This window comes from Uloborus diversus, chromosome 6 (assembly GCF_026930045.1).
Source record: "Uloborus diversus isolate 005 chromosome 6, Udiv.v.3.1, whole genome shotgun sequence".
Classification (NCBI taxonomy): domain Eukaryota; kingdom Metazoa; phylum Arthropoda; class Arachnida; order Araneae; family Uloboridae; genus Uloborus; species Uloborus diversus.
Window position 1 is genome coordinate 86,657,936 of NC_072736.1, and position 18,544 is coordinate 86,676,479.

General features: G+C 33.3%; 1 protein-coding gene across 1 annotated transcript in view; it reads left to right on the plus strand.

The window, feature by feature from the left end:
• Positions 1–8,704: 8,704 nt before the first annotated feature.
• Positions 8,705–18,544, plus strand: part of LOC129224638 (trypsin-1-like) — a 30,184-nt gene continuing 20,344 nt past the window's right edge. The window contains exon 1 of the mRNA XM_054859120.1: positions 8,705–8,828. Coding sequence (XP_054715095.1) covers positions 8,792–8,828 — 37 coding nt within the window. The 5' untranslated portion in view covers positions 8,705–8,791. The remainder of the gene's footprint in view (positions 8,829–18,544) is intronic.

Genomic DNA, 18,544 nt, shown 5'->3' on the forward strand with positions numbered 1-18,544 from the left:
CAACCATCTAGGAGGTCATTGGAGCATCGATGTTTTGACATTTCGGCGAGCTTTGCAGAATTTTGCTCTTTCGTCTGTACCTCATCATGCCATTGATTGCAAACATATTGAACGTGTCAAAAAAAAAAAAAAAAAAGAAAGAAAGAAAAGAGTCCGAATAGCCGCTGTTACTTTTAACATTTAGATAAAACTTTTGAAATCAATAGTTTTCGAAAAAGTAATTTTTACTTCTTATGGGTCATTCTCCAAAAAACGTAACTTTTAAACTCAAATAATTTTCAATTCAGAAAACGTTTGTTTTCTTTCTTTTTTTTCATTCTTACGTAAAAATGTTACCTACTAGAAGTAACCATAAACAATGGTCCAGCTAAGTTACATTTATTTTACTTATAAATAAAAATAAATAAATAAATAAATGCCTCATTCATGGAAATAAAAAAAAGAAAAAACTGTTAATGCTTAAAAATTGAGGTCGATTTATTATCAAAGTAGTAATTTTGTTAATTGTTCAAACAATGAGCTATTTTAATGATTAGTGGGAAGCTAATATTAAGCTCTCTTAATTAAAGTACGGCTTAATTTTTAGTATTCCTTTTAGTTCAAAGTGCGTTAAAAAATAGTATTTAGTGAATTTGAGAATATACTGGCAATTTGTAATTTTGTAGAATGCCTATTATTGATGTATTTCCCCTCCATCACTTATTTTCGCCTCAGAAATAATGACATTGATAAGGTCCGTCACGGAGGTGAGGAATTTTCCATTAATATAGGCCTAATGGATACATTTTTCAGGGAAAGATTTTTTTTCTTCGTTGCTACAATCTGCACATATTAAACAGATGGAAAAATGTTCAGTTCTTTTTTTACATTAATTTACCTCCTTGAAATTAAAATTCTCGGAGGTGAGAGTTAACAATAACTACACTTACTTTTTCAAACAAGATCTACCTTCTTGTTTTTCGATAAAAATCTCACACCTTCTTTGTTGAAAGGTTGTGTAAAGCAGAGATTCAGACAGCTGAACATAAACAAATACGTTTAATACGAAACATGGGGACACACATACAGCAAGACATATAGAAAAGTAGTGAAGCCCGATAAACAAGACTGCGGCTCTTTAAATAGAATAGAGGGCAGATTTTCAGTATCCAATGAAGTTTCTCAAATAGCAATAAGCTTTCTCCAAAGTCCGATGGTGGATTAAAGAAGAGATTTCGCGAACTCCGTGGAAAGCTGCAAATGTCTCTTCCAATAAGATATAAGCACAGTTCTTTCTTTTAAACCAATGGAGAAAGCGATTACATTCAACATTCTTTATGACTGAAAATAAACTAGGGGGCTCCTTTGTATCATGGAAAATAAAATGTGATGTCATTACTGCCACGTGTTAATGAAAAATGGCGTTTTGTGTTTAGGTAACAGAGGTGAAAATTTGTTGTGTGACATGATAACTTATTCTACTTAAAATGAACAAAAACACAATATTAAGTAATTAAATATACTTAAAAAATTAGTATTTGAGACACTTATGAAAGGAATAATAAATAAATAAATAAATAAATACTTTTAATTAAACAAGTTATTAAGCAACATAAACAGTCACACCAGGTGCGTGACATGCCAAGGAGGTGAGAATTCACATGCTGTGAACCAAAAATATATTAAAATAAAAAGTATTATTAAAAAATTGTTGGCAGGTTTAAATGGATATATTTTTGATGAAATTAAAAAGCATTGTTCAAAGTTCTAATTTCATTAAACGTTTTACAGTTTAAGACGTGTGACAAAAAAGTTACTTTTTGAAGAATGACCCTTATAGGTCATTAATTGAGTGGGTGGTGGGAAAAACGTTGTATGTTGAAAACAACAACTTTTCACTACAACCAAAATATGAATCTGCTTAGTACAATATAATAAACAGGCCACTGAGAGCAATATGCAACGTTTTTCCATTCAATTACCTACTCACTTTCTACTGCAAGGAAACCTCGAAGTAGGTTTGCAACATACAACGTTCTTCCATGAATTATGAACACTTTTTTTTACTAGGCCAATGCCAACTAGCGCATTTTCTAACCATGTAAACGAATTAATAACACACACTGTCAAAAATGAAACGCTCAATTTTAACGATTCGGCAATCCTCGAGCACTATTTCGTTATTTTCTACGATCCTTTCGTCACCGAATCACGTGATATTTGACGAAACCAGAAATCTCAAATTTTTCACGAAATAATTTCGTCCCGATTTCGTTACATTGCAGTGCAGTCTGGGAGTTTTCGTTTCAGTCTTGTACTTGCTCGTTAAAATATTTTACGGCAGTTATTCTAAAGGATTCATAAAGAAGGTTAGTATTTATTAAAATTTGTATGTGCAATATGCCTTCTTTTATATATTGTTACATTTTTGTTTAGTGTTGTGTTTATTGTTGGATTTAAAACACATTAAAATTGAAAACGACCTGTTCGATTTGGTTTGGAATTCTGTATAAACTAACTTTGAGTCGCCTCCACGTTAGGCTTAACTAGCGTTATTTTTTATTTGCAAATGAAAATGTGTGTTTGTTGACATTTGTTTTCGAAAACGTACTTCCTTTATTTCCCCCCGTTAGACAATTGACAAAGATGATCAAAGCATTTTTACGAATTTAAACTTACATAAAAAATTCCACCGTCGCTACAGCAACGCAGATAATAAATACAGCGCCTTGATAAATAGCATAGAACTTTGACGCTTTTAATCTCAACGTTGAATATGTTACATGGTTATGTGTTTTCATTCTTCTTCATGAATTTTACTAATATAATTCTGGTGAACGAAGTGTTTTTGTTTAATAATTCAAAATTTTTTTCCTCTGCAATTTTTATTTTCTTAAACAAATATTCCGCCCCCCTCCTCTCTAAGTATTGGTATTTTTTTCTTCTTCTACTCTACATGTAATATTTTATTCAGTACAATAATAATTTATACAGCAGTTCTCTCACAAAAGTGTACGTAACACTTATCATTTTCAATGAAATATTGCTCTACCCGGTAGGTAAGATTAATATTTTGAAATGGGTAAACAATAGATCTTCTATAGTTAATTCTTAACAAAACTACATGAAATATTTTAATAGCAAAATGAAATATGATTTTGAAGAAATTAATAATCAGAAAGTATTAAGAACTTTATCTCACAAAAGTGCTCATAAAAATATTTTTTAATAATTGCTTAGCAACCTTTTAAACAAGCCCACAAAAATCGAGGAAAAAAAGCGCTTAATGCAATTAAAAATAAATGCAAATTGGCTATCAGCTTAGGGTTCGGAAATGCTATCTCCCCCCCCCCCTTTTTTTTGTTAGGCTCGTTGACCGGTCTTATTAAAGTCGCACCCCATGTTGTTTATGTAATGTCATCCCCTTCTGCAGCTGTCTCTTGTTTATGTTGTATCAATACTTCACTATTTGTTGAGTCTGTTTCCTTTTCTTTTTGAATGGTTTTACTTGCAGAATAAAACATGAAATAAAGTAAGTATTAATTTAAAACAAAGCATTTTAAGTTACAAAGAAAATATTAATTTCTATAAAGAACTATATATTTGTGCTTTGCAGCTAAATATTTTTAATATTTTTTCAATTTTTCCCAAATTTAAAATAATTTATTGAAGGTAACCTTGATTTAAAAAAAATGTAAGTTAGCAGCATGTTTGAAAATAATAACAATTATAAAGCGTTCTTTGTTGTTTATTTTCACATTTAGTACGCTAAATTCTATGTTAATTTGTGTTACCTGATTTGTGATAATTATGAATTTTTCCATTATACATAGTTTCTACAGCTGAAATAAATACAGCATTAATTATATTGCCATATTTGCTGCCTCAAGGAATTATCAGCAAAATAAAGGGAAGCATTTCATAGATAAACTACTAGTAAGTCCAAATTTAAGTTAGAGTAATGGTTTTTGCTGCAGACAAAGTAAAATGTCTATGTAAAATTTCAATTGAAAAATTGAAAGGAAAATAAAAAGTATATGATAAAAACTAGTAAACTTTTCTCGATACGCTAGTCACTATTTTCATTACATACCTTTGAATCTCTTACTTGCAATTCTGTCTTAGCGTTGGCCATGGTTGCATTAATGCCTATGGAGCTATCTTAGTAAATCAGTAAAGTTCTAATCAATTATGTTATATAAAGGTACCTAATTTCCCTTGAAGTTCCAGACAGGTACATATGAAGTATGTACCAAAGTACTTCAAAGTATAAAATATGTACTGCATGCAATAATACACTTCCTGTATTAAACATAAATTTTGCCAAACAAGCATTCTACATAGAAGCAAAATTAATAAGACAAATAATCGATTGATAAAAGAAAAAGGTAAGCTTTTTTTCAAGATTATCTAATTTCATTTTCTGTATCTAATTTTCGAACAAAGATATACAAACTTAAAGCTGTACATTTTATTGCACTATTTCTTTAAAATTTATGGTATTAGTTTTAAAAAAATCTTTTTTTTTTCTCTGGAATTTTGTATGCGATGCAATGAAGAAGTAAATCCTCAGCAATTTTCTCTTGAGCAAATATTGATGTAACTCTGCATAAAAGTAACCTATGTCTTATTCTTCCAGAACCCAATGTCTGCTGAGGAAGTAGCACTTCTATATTCCCAGTAGGACTGGACGATGTAGGAATTTTTACACCGTGATGCATCGCCAAACTTACATCGCGAGTAGTTGAAGCAGTTTGAATTATTCTTCCCGCTATAGGTGGTAAACCCCCGATTAGGGGAGTTTTCCTTGCAAAAATCGAAACTTTTGTCAGAATTTTCCCAAATTTGGCACGAAACTACCCTATGGGAATTCACAAACATCAAAGGACAAATGTACCAAACTTGGAATAGATCCGACAAAAACCCACGCGGGGGATTCCCCATGCATAGCGGGACTAAAATGGGGAAACTCTCGAGCATCAAAGGAATTCTGTGCCAAATTGTTAAAAGATCTTATAAAAACTGGTTTTTGAAAAAAAAAAGACCCCAATAGCTGGACGAAAACTCCCCAATGAGAATTCCTGGGCATCAAAGTTCTGTGCCAAATTCTGAAAAGATCCCACAAAAACTTGCTTTTTATAAGGAGAACCCCAATGGGGTTGCCCCCCCCCCCATAGAGGAAGGAAAACTAATCTGCTTGAATTCCCGAGCATCAAACGACCTCTGTGCCAAATTTAGAAGAAATCCGACAGAAATTGGTTTTTATAAGAATAACCCCAATGAGGGGTTGCCCCCCTCCCTCCCATAGAAGAACGAAAATTATCCTGCTTGAATTCCCGAGCATTAAGACTTCTGTGTAAAATTTGGAAAAGATTCGACAAAAACGTGGTTTTTATAAGAAGCACCCCCCAATGGGGTTCCCTCCCCCCCCTACAATACAGGGACGATAACTACTTTTTGAATTCCCGAGCATCAAATGACCTCTGTGCCAAATTTAGAAGAAATCCGACAGAACTTGGTTTTTGTAAGGAGAAACTCCATGGGCGTTGCCCCCCCCCCCCCATGGAGGGACTGAAACCATTGTGTGTGCATTCCCGAGCACCAAAGGACCTCTGTGCCAAATTTGGAAAAATCAGACAAAAACTTGGCTTTTATAAGGAGATCCCCTATGAGAGTTGTCCCCCCCCCCATAGCGGGAAGGAAACTGCTCAATGAGTATTCCTGAGCATCAAGAATGAACCTCTGTGCCAAATATGGAAAAGATCCGGCAAAAAATAGATTTTTGCATTAAATCCCCTTTATGGGGTTTTAGTTAGATACCATGGGGAGTTTATGGGACCGGACTAACATGCGGGTTTCCGTTTTTTTTTTTTTTTTTTGCTTGGATGAAAAAAAAAAGCTTGGATGTAAGCAAACTTGTGGAGCACACCGATCTATCGGTTTAGAGGTTTTTATTTTAAACCGGTGTAATGATGTAGAGTGTACTGTACATCGGTATTTCACGATGCATCGTAAAGCCCTAATTCCCAGATATCATTTCACATCGTTCTTTAACTTGAATTTGCAATAATTATTTTTACATTTTAAAGAAATTGTCTGCTTGTATTTTTACATTAATAAAATTTTTTTTAACATCTTTTATGTGTCTCTTTTTTCAACAAATACTTGCCTTTTGCTTTAGGCGGAGGGGGGGAGTGCAGGCCAGTCATTTCGATTTTTTTTCCAATTGTGGAAAAAGGTGTACACTCTTCAAAATTTTTATAGAGAACCAACTAAAAACACGGCCTTTCGTACGTAAAGAATAAAAGTTCAAAAATCAAAGGGGGGGGGGATGTCAACCCCCATAAATGACCCCCCCCCCCGTAAATGACGGGCCTGTGAGTGTGACTATGCGCATCAAAGTGGGAAATTATGGTGGTAAGATTCTGAAGTAAAGATTTGACTAAATCTTATAAGATACAGTCGAACCTCGTTAAAACGAACTTTAATGGATCATTAAAATCGATTACTCTTAACAGAATTCGTCTTATCCGAAAAACAAAAAACAATGGGACAGAGAATACAAAAAAGTCCGTTTTAGAAGTAATTCTTTTAAAGCGTGTTCGAATTAACGAGGTTCGTCAGTATCGTCAAAAAAAAAAAAAAAAAAGAAAAAAAAAAAGAAAGAAAGAAAACTAATCAGCTCAAAAAAGAAAAAATAAAAATAAAAGAAATAAACTCAAAAAATTACGAAATTAACATGCTCAAATATGACGAAATTAATTTGACGAAACTAATACTCTCAAAACTACGAAAATGATTGTCGATTTGACGAAACTAGAATGAAGAAATATTTCGTTACATTTGACGAAATTCGCATCTTCAAACCAGAGACGAAAGCAGTTTCCTCAATTTGACGAAATGTTCGCTCGGAGCATATCCCTGGAAGCGATTTCGTCAGAAACTAAGAAAATTTCGTCGAATATGAAAGTCCATTTCTGAGAGTGCAGTAATTCATTCGCTGAACTAAAGATTCATTGTTTCTCCACTGAAAAAAAATTGAAAACCTACATACAACGTTTTTTCCGCCACCCATTCAATTGTTTCCTTGTAAATAGTTGATGATATTCCCACGTGATATTGGCGCAGCAAACAGAGCCAAAACCGCGTTATTCAATGTGGACCGACTATTGCATAATACTCTCCTCACATCTACATAATGCATATGGAAGTGCCAAATTAAAAAAGCAATAGTTCAAAAAAAAAAAAAAAAAAAAATCATTTGAATTTTAACGTCTTGAAATCAAATTATGGTTTTCGCAATCATGAATCGCGATAGGACCCTACTCGTTGGGTTTCTTGTTTCTACAAATGGAATGAAATGGAAACAGTCAAGAAATTTGCACCCGTCATATTGTGAATGGTGATTTTCTAGAAAAGATAATAGGAGGTATATCCACAAAAAAGGAAATGGCGATTGGGTGTGGTTATTTTAAGTAAAGAATTTATGGCCGATATATACCAGTACACTTATCCTAAAGGATATTTACTATGTATAACATTGTGTTTTTTTTTCTTTTTCAATCTTAAAAGATGGGAATTAGTAATCTGGAAATTTTTTACTAAGCTGAAGTGTTGCTGTTTAAGTTCTACTATATAGGTGTTTTTTCCCCTGAAAAACATAATTTTGCACAAAACCCCCTCTTTTTAATTTAAAGTCTGCTTTAGTTAATAAGCCCTAAAAAAATGGGAATAAAGTCAAACCACATATTATTTGCAAGTATAACAACTAAAATTTCGCTCTCTAAATAAATACTAACCTCCGCTTATATGAATCATGTTTGTTCTAAACAGTTTTCTTTACTAATAATAAAACTCAAAAGTCTTTCAGTCTGGATGTCTGTAGGATGTTTGTGAAGCGCATAGTGCCTAGACCGTTCGGCCAATTTTGATGAAATTTGTCACAAAGTTAGTTTGTAGCATGGGGGTGTGCATCTCGAAGCGATTTTTTGAAAATTCGATTTTGTTCTTTTTCTATTTCAATTTCAAGAACACTTTCCGGAGCAAAATTATCATAAGATAAACAAGTAAATTATGAAATCATCGTGACGTGGAATGGGAGAGCGAATGAACATAGCCAATTGGCGAGAAATTCATCATCCATTATTTGTAAATACACAGGCGAATCGAATGACCTTTTAATTTTCAACTACGGACAAAGCCGTGCAGGTACCACTAGTAATTCTATAAAGCGGCTGATTCAATAAAGCGGCGAAGTCAATGAAGCTGTGTCTTGTTCTGTTTCTGTCGATTTGATTCATTAAAGCGGTTGATTCAATTAACCACTGATTCAGTTAACCGGCGTCCACTGTATTAAAAACAACCATCGTAGTGGTAATCTAAAAAATCAGAGCAACATCAGCTTTGGTCAAGTGAAGATAATAAGCAATTCGAGATTGCTCAGAAAAAATAAACAAACATTCATTTGGAGTAAGCGAAGTGAAAATTTAGACCGAAATTTGAGTAAAAACTTTTTTGTGATGACAATCCTTCGTTTATTCCGTACAAAGAAGTAAAAAGGTCTATTAAAAAACAATCTAATAAAAAACGCTTTTCAGTTTTTGTTTTATTTACTTCACTTTAAGCACGAAGATATCTTTTTCTGGTAAAAGTACCGTGATTGCTTATCAGTTCTTTCGACATTGACCACATAACATCTAGGATTTAGATTAAAAATATTTACGACCCTTGGTGTAAGTTTTTCCTACTTTTCTTTTGTTCTGTTTTTCATTTGCGGATATTATTATGTTTAGTAGCATTTTAGAGAATAAAAATGCTATGGATGGGAAGACTGCTTGTATTCCTAACAGGTCAGGATCATTTTGAATTTTTCTTAGTTATATTGAATTTGCATAATACTGTCGTGTGCAGGTAAACGGCAGTATCTGCAGAAATGAGTTGGAGATATTTGAAGAAATGTGTGTTGGATTCAATTCTAACAATAGGGAAAGGTTGCAATTAGACCTTTTTCTCAGCGGAAACCAAATAAGCAAGCTTGTACAATAAGTTAACTTACAATAGACGACAAAAATGCAAATAAAATAAAAAAGTTGCAGTTACTGCTCTTTAGCTGCCCACGGCAGATTAGACAAGCTATCAATTTGTTAAGAACGTTTTTATCCTGACACTTGAGCGAAAGATTTTCCTGTTATAGTAAACATACGAAATGTGGTTTCCTGATCAAATTGACGAATTCAAGTTCTTTTGATTAATGCAACTGTTACTACTCAAAAGATTATCCTTTTTGCTATATTGTAACTTACCATCTTATCAAAATATGGATTAGAAGTGAAGCGTTTAAAGTAAACACCACCTTAAGGCGATTCTTTCGTTACGTATGTCACTTTTACACAACATTTTTCAACTTTAATTCCCTTTTTATAACAAACTTACAGGCTACTTTTCATAGTCTTCTCAACTAGTTGTTAAATCTTCATGTGTTTTTAGTATGTAAAAAAAAGTTGAAGATTCATATTAATTTCTTGTTGTAAAAAAAAAATTCTGAAATTTCGTTACTTGTGTAACCCTTTATAAAGCTAGATATTGGAAACTTTGTACATATTCGTTTAATTCTGTGAAGTATAAATGTGTAAAATCAAGATTTGTTTTTTATGGAAAGATACATAATCAAAGGTGTTTACTGATTTTTTAAAAAAAATTTAAGTGGTAAATATTTTTTTAATTTGGTGATATTGGTGCGTTACGTGTGTTACCCTTTGTAAATATTACAACTGAATAGTCACAAATACTGCACGAAAAAATTAATTACTTGAAATTTACTGAAGGAAACCAATTAATTTTAACAAATGAAGCAGATCATGGCTTGGAAAGACCATTTTACCGGACTTTTCCACTGTGACGGGTGTGACTTTCTGACGCCGTTTCTGTACTGTCGAAACGTACAGTACGCGAAACACCAAAACACATACCCAAGATCACATTAATTACAATTCTTTAAAGAAAGAAACAGCTTTATTCTTACTAGGTGGCATGGTTAAGATGCAGCATTATAACACAAATACAATTGCAAGAATAGTGCTTTTAAAAGAATTTAAAACTACTCCTTGATCAAATACTAACTCTAAAATTAACCCCCAATAAAAGTTAAAATACATTAGTTATCACACGGCCAGAGTTTCCGCCTATATATATTTACAAAAGTACCAAGCCCAAATAACTCTCTGCTTAAAATTAACTAATATGAAATTTGCATTTCACACACATTAAAATAACATCAGCCTATGACAACATAATACCACAATTTGCACAAATTAAAAAGTTCTTATGTAATACATTAAAACATTACTTCACAGGGGTTGAATTCTACGACGAGGCATCAAACACTAAAAATCTCACACGCTGTACAAAAGGCACCAATTCGACCTTGCTTCAAAGATCTAGCGTAGGCTGAATGATTTGAGGATTTTCCCGCTGCCGGTAGCTCCGAACTCCGATTCCTGCTACTATTTTCACGGGTCACAAGACTTACAATTTCCAACCATCCGATGCGTTCATTAGCTCCCAGGTCTGGTCCATGGGGCCTCTACTTCCGACACAGCGATGAATTTAGTCTGGCAGAAGATTCTGATAGTTTCTTGGTTCACTTATGTGATGCCGAGACTTCACATCTTAGCGAGGAACATTTATCTGCACTTAACCTTCCAAAGGGCCATCTTTACATTCACTATTTGAACAAAACTCGAGAGGCTGTTTCAGCCACGCACGCAAGGCGAGATAATATGCGTAAAAAAAGGAACTTTAGCTCTTTCGTACTGCCTTATATCCATTGCGTCATTTCCAACTGTTGCCACTACGCTTTTGGGCAGTACATTTCTTTGCAAACAATAAAAATTTCAATGAAGTTATTAAAATACCTTTTACTTTCTTTTAGCATGATAACGAAGAATATCAAGGGTTAATTTAATGGCAATATTTTTACTGTGGATAATTCTAAATTTTCTCATCAAATTTTAAAGCATTATGTTTGAGACTCAGAAAATGAAAGAAATGGAATGAACTGAAGCTTTGAGAGTAAAATGAACTACATTTTTTTACATGTGCATTATGTGTTACATGGGTTAATATTATTTGTAAATATGTTTTTTTGAAGCTCTTACGTTTCCAGTTCAAAATAAATACACTCTGTACAAATGTGCCTGAAGTGTTACGAGTGCGGCAGCATATAAATGTTTTTTCATTCAAAAGTCATTTTAGTACAAAAATATGATTTATTTAAGTCAATTTCAAATCACGTGGACTAAAAGTTCCCAAAGTTGTTGACTAAGGGCGCCCAGGAGGAGAGGCGTTATGGTACAGACTGCGCCATTGACTATTTTAGAGGAATGCATTTTATAGGTTTTTTTTTTTAATGCCATTTAGGGGGCAGAGAGTTGCTCTGTAGGATTCCAGGGGGATGGGCCATCTTTTTTGGAGGGATGGTATCCTTTGTGGTAAGTTATGTGGTTTGGATTTTTCCTATCCGCATAACACCAGTCACCTACTTGTATCTCAGTAACAGCATTTTATTTGATCACTCATCAAAAATCACTATCAAATCTGGTGCAGATCATCTGCATCTGCATGCCATAATTTTACCCTTCATAGCTGACATAACATTCATTCTTTTGATACTTGGAGTATATTTAATATTTTTGCACAGGCTATCTTCAAGTCATTATTAAGTTGATCGAATAAAAATATTTCGGTTGACTGTGCAGGATCCTTTATTATATTAAGGAAATCAATTGATGACTGAACTTTTATGTTTATCAGTTTACTGATACTTTTCTGTCTAAACCAAAGATTTTACCTTTTCTTTCACTTTGTTACTAACCTCTTTTCCATGCATGTGGATAACAAATATTCAATTAAAATCTTTCTTTACGTGTGGAAATAATTTTCCCTTAAGTTCTATTCTCTTTATTAAAATACAAAGCTTTTTAAGCTCAAATTAATACATTAAAAAGTATTTGATTTTTTCACTGAGGCATACTTTTAAAATCAGCACACAGTATTTTTAGATGAATCATTTAAAACAACCTCACATTAACTCTCAAATGTAAAGATCCAACATTTGAAGAAAATCATACAAAAACGTTACCTGTGTTACCTCCTTTATGAAGCGCTAATAAAAAATTCCTACCACATGTCGAAAGATGAAACTTCAGGTATCTGGCTAACATATCAAGTTAATTTATAATATGAGATATTTTTCTTTTAGCGCGCTAATTTAGTTTAAGAAAATACAACTTTACGCGTTACGTGTGTTACCGAAAAAAAAAATGGTCTGAGTATTTTTTAGGATTGAAATTTCATTAAAAGTCTTAATTTTAAGTTTTTAACTCATAGTTATAGTAGAACATTTGTTTTAATGTTATTTCAAAGTTTTCCAAGAAAAAATTAATTATTTAGAAAAATATGGCTTTTGAACTTATCTTTATAACTATGCTTTTTTTTTTTTGCTGTCTGTGTGCTACCAAATATGGTCGAAATCGGATAGAAAAAATGTTTTTATCATAAAATTGGTGCTGAAATTGAAAACTGTAGATATTTTTTAATCTAAAAAAGAGATTTGTTTTCATTTTATGTGAAAAAAATATATCAGTGTTGGAATCGCCTTTATTCATTTTTTGAAAAAAAAATCACACGAGTGGGGGGGGGGGGGGGGGGAGCGTCCTGCGTTGCTATTTAGTTTTCCCAAGTGAAATTTTTTCCTTTATGAATACCAGTACACCAAAGGTGATTGAACCTTTGCGGTACGACTCTTTTTTTTTCTTTTTTAAATTAGCAGAGTTGTCTAATTACTTACAGACCCAGAAACAGAATCTAAGCCTGCGATGCAGATTAAAAAACCCAAAAATAATCTGCTAGGATCCTTGAATGCAACGTGTTACCATTTGGAAACACACTCAATTTAGTCTTGCCCCAATCTGATGGAAAACAAAAATGAATTCCTTTGTTTGCAAATGTATTTTTTTTTTTAGTTTATTTATTTTTTTAAGTTTAGTGCGCTTGAAAATCCCTGCTTCTTTTAATTTTATGGCGAATCAAGTTTAATAGATACTACTTAAATTACAGTCAACTCTCAATGGTTCGAAGTCCCAAGGGACCGGCTAAAACGTTCGAGTTATTGGTAGTTCGAATTATGGGAAGTTTCCACAACAGTCTCTAATGGGGGCCTGATGAAAACTTTGAGTTAAGGAAATATTTGAGTTATAAGCTTCGAATTATCGAGATTCGAATGTATAAGGCAGTTTTACAATTTTTAGCCTACTTTCCTAGTAAACGTCAGAGAAAGAAGAAAAAAGCATGAAAGAAGGCTTAATGCATTCTGAAAATATCGCGAAAAACAAAAAAAATAAATAAAATAATTAAATAAATATCGAAAAAGTAAAAATTGGAAAGTAGGGTATTGAGATGGGGGAAAATGTCTGTCTGTCTGCCCCCCCCCCCCCCAATTACTTTTAAATGAACAGTCCGATTCGAACAAATTTTTTTTTGTTCGAAAGATCTTGGCAAGGACACCTAATTTCCATATTGCATTTTTTGATCTGAACAATTTTTCGTACAAATTTGAACAGTTCTAAAAAACTTGGCATTCGCGCCTATGGAGAAAATCCAGGCAATCCCGAACTTGGAGGCAAATTTGTTTCATACGAACTTTGTAGGAAAAAGCTTTTGATGAAAAATATGTACATAAAATATCTTTTTGATTTGAACAATTTTCTGTTCAATTTTGAACAGTTCAAATTCCTTAACATTAGCGCCTACGGGGAAACTGAAAGTCAATGTAGATTCCGTACTTGAAGACGGATTTACTTCAAACACGATTTGTTGGAAATAGCTCTTGACGACAAATTCCCGACTGCGACTCCTGTGCCCGAAAACTAGTCGGACTCCGAATTTCCGACATTGACTCTGATTTCCTAGCTTTGGCAAAAATTTATACGCGGAGGAAAAATGACTGACTCTGACTCTTGGAAATTTGACTCAGACTCCTTTTTCTCAAAATTAGTCCGGCTCCGACTCCGCAAACATTGGCAGAGTTGTGGACTTTAAGGGAATTGACCGATTCTAAAGTTAATTCTGAGTGAATTAAATGCCTTCGGCTCCCGAATCTGACTCTTTTGCACCAAAATAAGATTGACTCCGACTCCGCAGCCATGGTTTTACACTGAAATAATTACTTAGTGTAACACTTGTATAACACTTGTGATTTTTATTTTCACATTAAAGTTTAAATTTATGTATGTACATTCAGTTTTTGGCACAGAAATTCAGAGTCCTTTATGTTTCTACTTAAAGATATGCGCTGACGATTTTTTTTCGACAATGAAAATGATTTCTTTAAGTTGGCATTTTATTGTTTTTTATTTATTTTTGAAATTACATTAATTCATTTTTAAAATTATTTTTTGGCAACAGGGGAAAAACAAAAGATTTTTTTGATGATTTATTTATTTTAATGAGCTTATTAATTTTAATTCTTTTTTTTTCTTTTTGAAAGAGGACAAAGATTTTTTTTAATAGAATAAAATGTATTTGCTGCTTTATTGTAAAGGTAAAGGTGATGCTACTTTATTTGTTCGTTTATTTATTTTTTACGCATCTAATTCTTTAGATGAGCAAGGCATATTTTATTTCTAGAAATTGGCTTAAAATATTAAAAAATATATGGTATAAATAATTTGCGATTTTAGATAATTTTGATCAGATACTAGAAAGTTGATATTGTACACGGGAAAGTAGGCTCGTTTAGTGACCGGCTGGTGGCGTGATGGTTAAGTGTTGGCCTTGTACACCTGTGGACCCGGGTTCTGATCCGCCTTTCGAGATGCAGAAAATCATCAGCGCCCATGTCGTATGATTATGCGGCATGTAAAAGATCCCTGGGATATTCGTTTGGCTTAGAATTCCATGGGCAGAATTTTAAAATTCCTAGTGCAATTTCGCATCAAAAGAGAGCCTAGGTCTCATCATGCCTCGCATCAAAAGAGAGCCATCTGGTGGAAACTGGGAGTCAAAAAAATTATTGTGTCATGCAACAGCGCCTTAATGGTGACACATGAAAGACTGATGCATCGTAGGGGAGTGCACTAGGTCTGGTTAAGGCCCAGACGCCTCTTGAGGTCTCTTATATAGCCCCATTGGAAACACACACAAAAAAAGGCTCGTTTAGTTCTGGATGGAACTTCTTAATATCAATGTTTTGGGAAATTTGACGGTCAATTATTTGTTCTTTTTCAGTTGAAGCCTGATGTTGCCAAGTGGTTGTTTAACCATAAACCATACCTAAATTAAACTATGATTATTCACATTTTTTTCTCATGATTTAAACAAAAATTTAAAACTAAGGAACATATTTCAAAGTGGTTTTAAAAAAACATGCATTTAAGGGTTATGAATAAGTTGCTAAACTTAAAAACTACTAGTATATGCTTCCTGTAGATTATATCTCGTAAAAATAAATTCATAGATGTACTAAACGCCTCTAATCAACTTTTAGGTGGAAAATCTAAAAACCATCCTCGTCTTTACATTACAGTCTGATGCGGATACTACACGACTTTCTTGAATGCCTATTAAATAATCAATGATTTTGATTAACTCAAAGGAAATGAGTACGTGTACTCCATAGTATGCGCGTTATATAAGTGATGTTTCTTCAAGAGTTTTATTTTTTTTTAATGAATTTTTAGGCCTTTTCCTACTCGGGTTAAGTATGGTAAGAGAATGACTCTTCAAATTTTAATAAGTTTAATGTTTTTGCTGGTGTCTAAGAAATGAAATTGCAATAAAAATGAAATAGAACGTGTAAAAAAGGACCGAAAATGACTTACAGTGCGCAAAATAATATATTAATCGCTTATAATCCCTAGACTGCTGGGAACCGATGAAGGAAAGGCCGTTTTACAAAGAATCGTTATAGGGATATGGACAAAGCTTATCATTAATTCTATGGGAATATCCATAAACAATACCGCCAAATTGTCACTAGATTTGGCATTTCATTTCTGGTAAAAATTTGTCGGCGTTATATTAAATTGTTGGCAACAAGCGCTTGGCAGTATATCGCCAAGTGTCGTTTGTGACGTTACTTCAATGCTCATTTTCATTGATTTCTCAGAACAAAAATAAGTAATGAATATTTGATTACAGTCAAAAAGTAAGGTGTACAGTTGGATCCTATGTATTCACTGCATTAAAAATTTCAACCTTCTACGTCTCACCGTTTTTGAACTATTCGAGATACATACCTACATGTGTCCGTATACAGTAGACTCCCGCTACAACGCGATGCGACTTAAGCGAAATGGCTATAACGCGAGCTGTCCACGAGTAACAGATTTTAGAGACAAAGCGAATTCCTCGCGCACAACGAGAAAATATTTGGAAAGGAATCGTGGTGATTAGTGTCGGCTTCGTTATCTTAATATATAAAAATCTTCAGTGCGGACGTTTGTCACCATAAGGCTTTTAAACGGCTGGACCGATTTTGATCAAATTTTTTGTGTGTAATTAAGTTGTGGCAAGCATGGTTTCGAAGCGCGATGGATCGAATCGGAAACGTTTTTGCTAATGAATTAATTAATTTAAACATTGGATGGTAAAATCTCCCAAATGATTAATATTTATTTTAACCTATTGTTGAGCGAGAACTGAAATAAATATTTAACCCGTTGCCAAAGGACAGTAAGAAAGTCAGTTCTGCTTTCTGTAATGAAATTTCCTACTGTGATATGTCAATTGAGAATAGATAAAATGTAGAGAGAGAGAATGAAGCCTTCATTTATTGAAAGCAACGATTTTAGGTCCCGATATATATTTTAAACTAAAGTACTGGTAAAGTAAAGTTCACGCAAAACGCGTGTTCTGTCGTCGTAGTTGAACCATGTGACCGGATCGGTGCTTTAGGTTATCCTAACCAAATGATGAGAAAGTACCGTCCCCAGCAACATTTCTTTCTCGGCTCAAATCCATTTGAGTTTTGGCACCAATGTTAAGAATACTTTACTAATAAACTGATTAGTTTGATAATCCTTAAAGGAAAAGCTGATGGAATTTAAAGACGAAACAAATTTTATTTTCGTCCAGATAATTTACAACAGGGTAGTTCTATACACAAAAACAAAAGATCAGTGCAGTGGAAGATCTTTATCTTTGGTGGAAAGAACAAATTAGACAATATTTGAAGTTTTAAAAGTTTTTGTTCAAAAGATCGGACCGCTAATCGATAGGAGTTGGCTTCGCTCACTGATCGGCTGGATTACAGTAACGTGGTGGCTTGGCGACTTCGGCTATAAACAATAGAGTTGCGTGATCATTTGTTTGCATTTTAAAGCTACTGTTAATGTAATTTATTGTATTTTTTGTTTATTTGGCGAATCACTTCAAATTGCAAAGAATTGCTTTTCGTTTTTAAAGAGTTTTTAGTCATTTTAGTTGAAGAATGTGTTTATTTTGCATCGGGAGAAGGGGGGGGGATGAGTGATTTTCGCTTATTCAGAGAACTTTTTTCACGTTTATCATTTTTTAAACGATATCCTTTCGATTTTTTTTATTCTTTTTTATATGGGGGGATGTTGCAGCGGGATTCCCCGTTTGTTCTAGATGCGTAGTTAGTTTTTTACACTTAATATCTGAGGACGCTTTTTATCCTTTGAGTATAGCTGAAGGAACAAACCATCACGTACGGGAGAAAAAAAAGTTAATGAAATAACTGCTCAGTCGGCATTAGATAAATCAAGTTGTAATAAATATACGCATTCTGACACCAAGCAGCTTAAAATATTTCCTTATTACTTATTTTTTTCAACAAAACGGTTCAAACACTTGATAATTTATTGAAATTTTTTAACTTTTCAATTTACAAAGTTTGAACAGAACAACGTCTGTCGGGTCCTCTAGTTGACTACTAAATATTGGTTTCGTGAACTTTAAGTTCCCACACCACACTAGTCTAAACATTGCTTTATTAGTGTGCTGTGCATAAATAACCACTCCACAGTTTTCATTTGTTTTTTAACAGCTAAATATGAAAGTGATGAAATCTTGTGGCATCTAAGCATACTATTTCATCTAAAGATTGTGAACATGGAAAGAGAAACTGAAAGTTTATGACAATTTAAGAAAAGACAAAAATTGTTGATACGCTTGAACAACTAAACAGTGGATCGAAGGTAGCACGAGAATTAGGTATGAGTGAATCTTCCATACGTACAACTGAAAGTTAAGAAAAAGCAATCCGTAAAAGTTTAGAACTCATTTTTAATATAAAGCTCGCAGAGTAGTCTCTAAGCAAACAGTATGAATTTGGAAGCTGTGTTGTTGATTTTGTGCATCGTAACAGTATTTTAGGTTGAATAACGCAGCTTTTTAAAACATACAGTAAAGATTCTGCTCTTTATGTAAGAAACTGTAATATATAAATTAGAAATGGTCTAAAATGCTTTGAGGAGCGTTAAAAAATGTCTAAAAGCATTCGAAAATATACTTTTCCACAACGCGAAGTTTCGACTTATGCGAG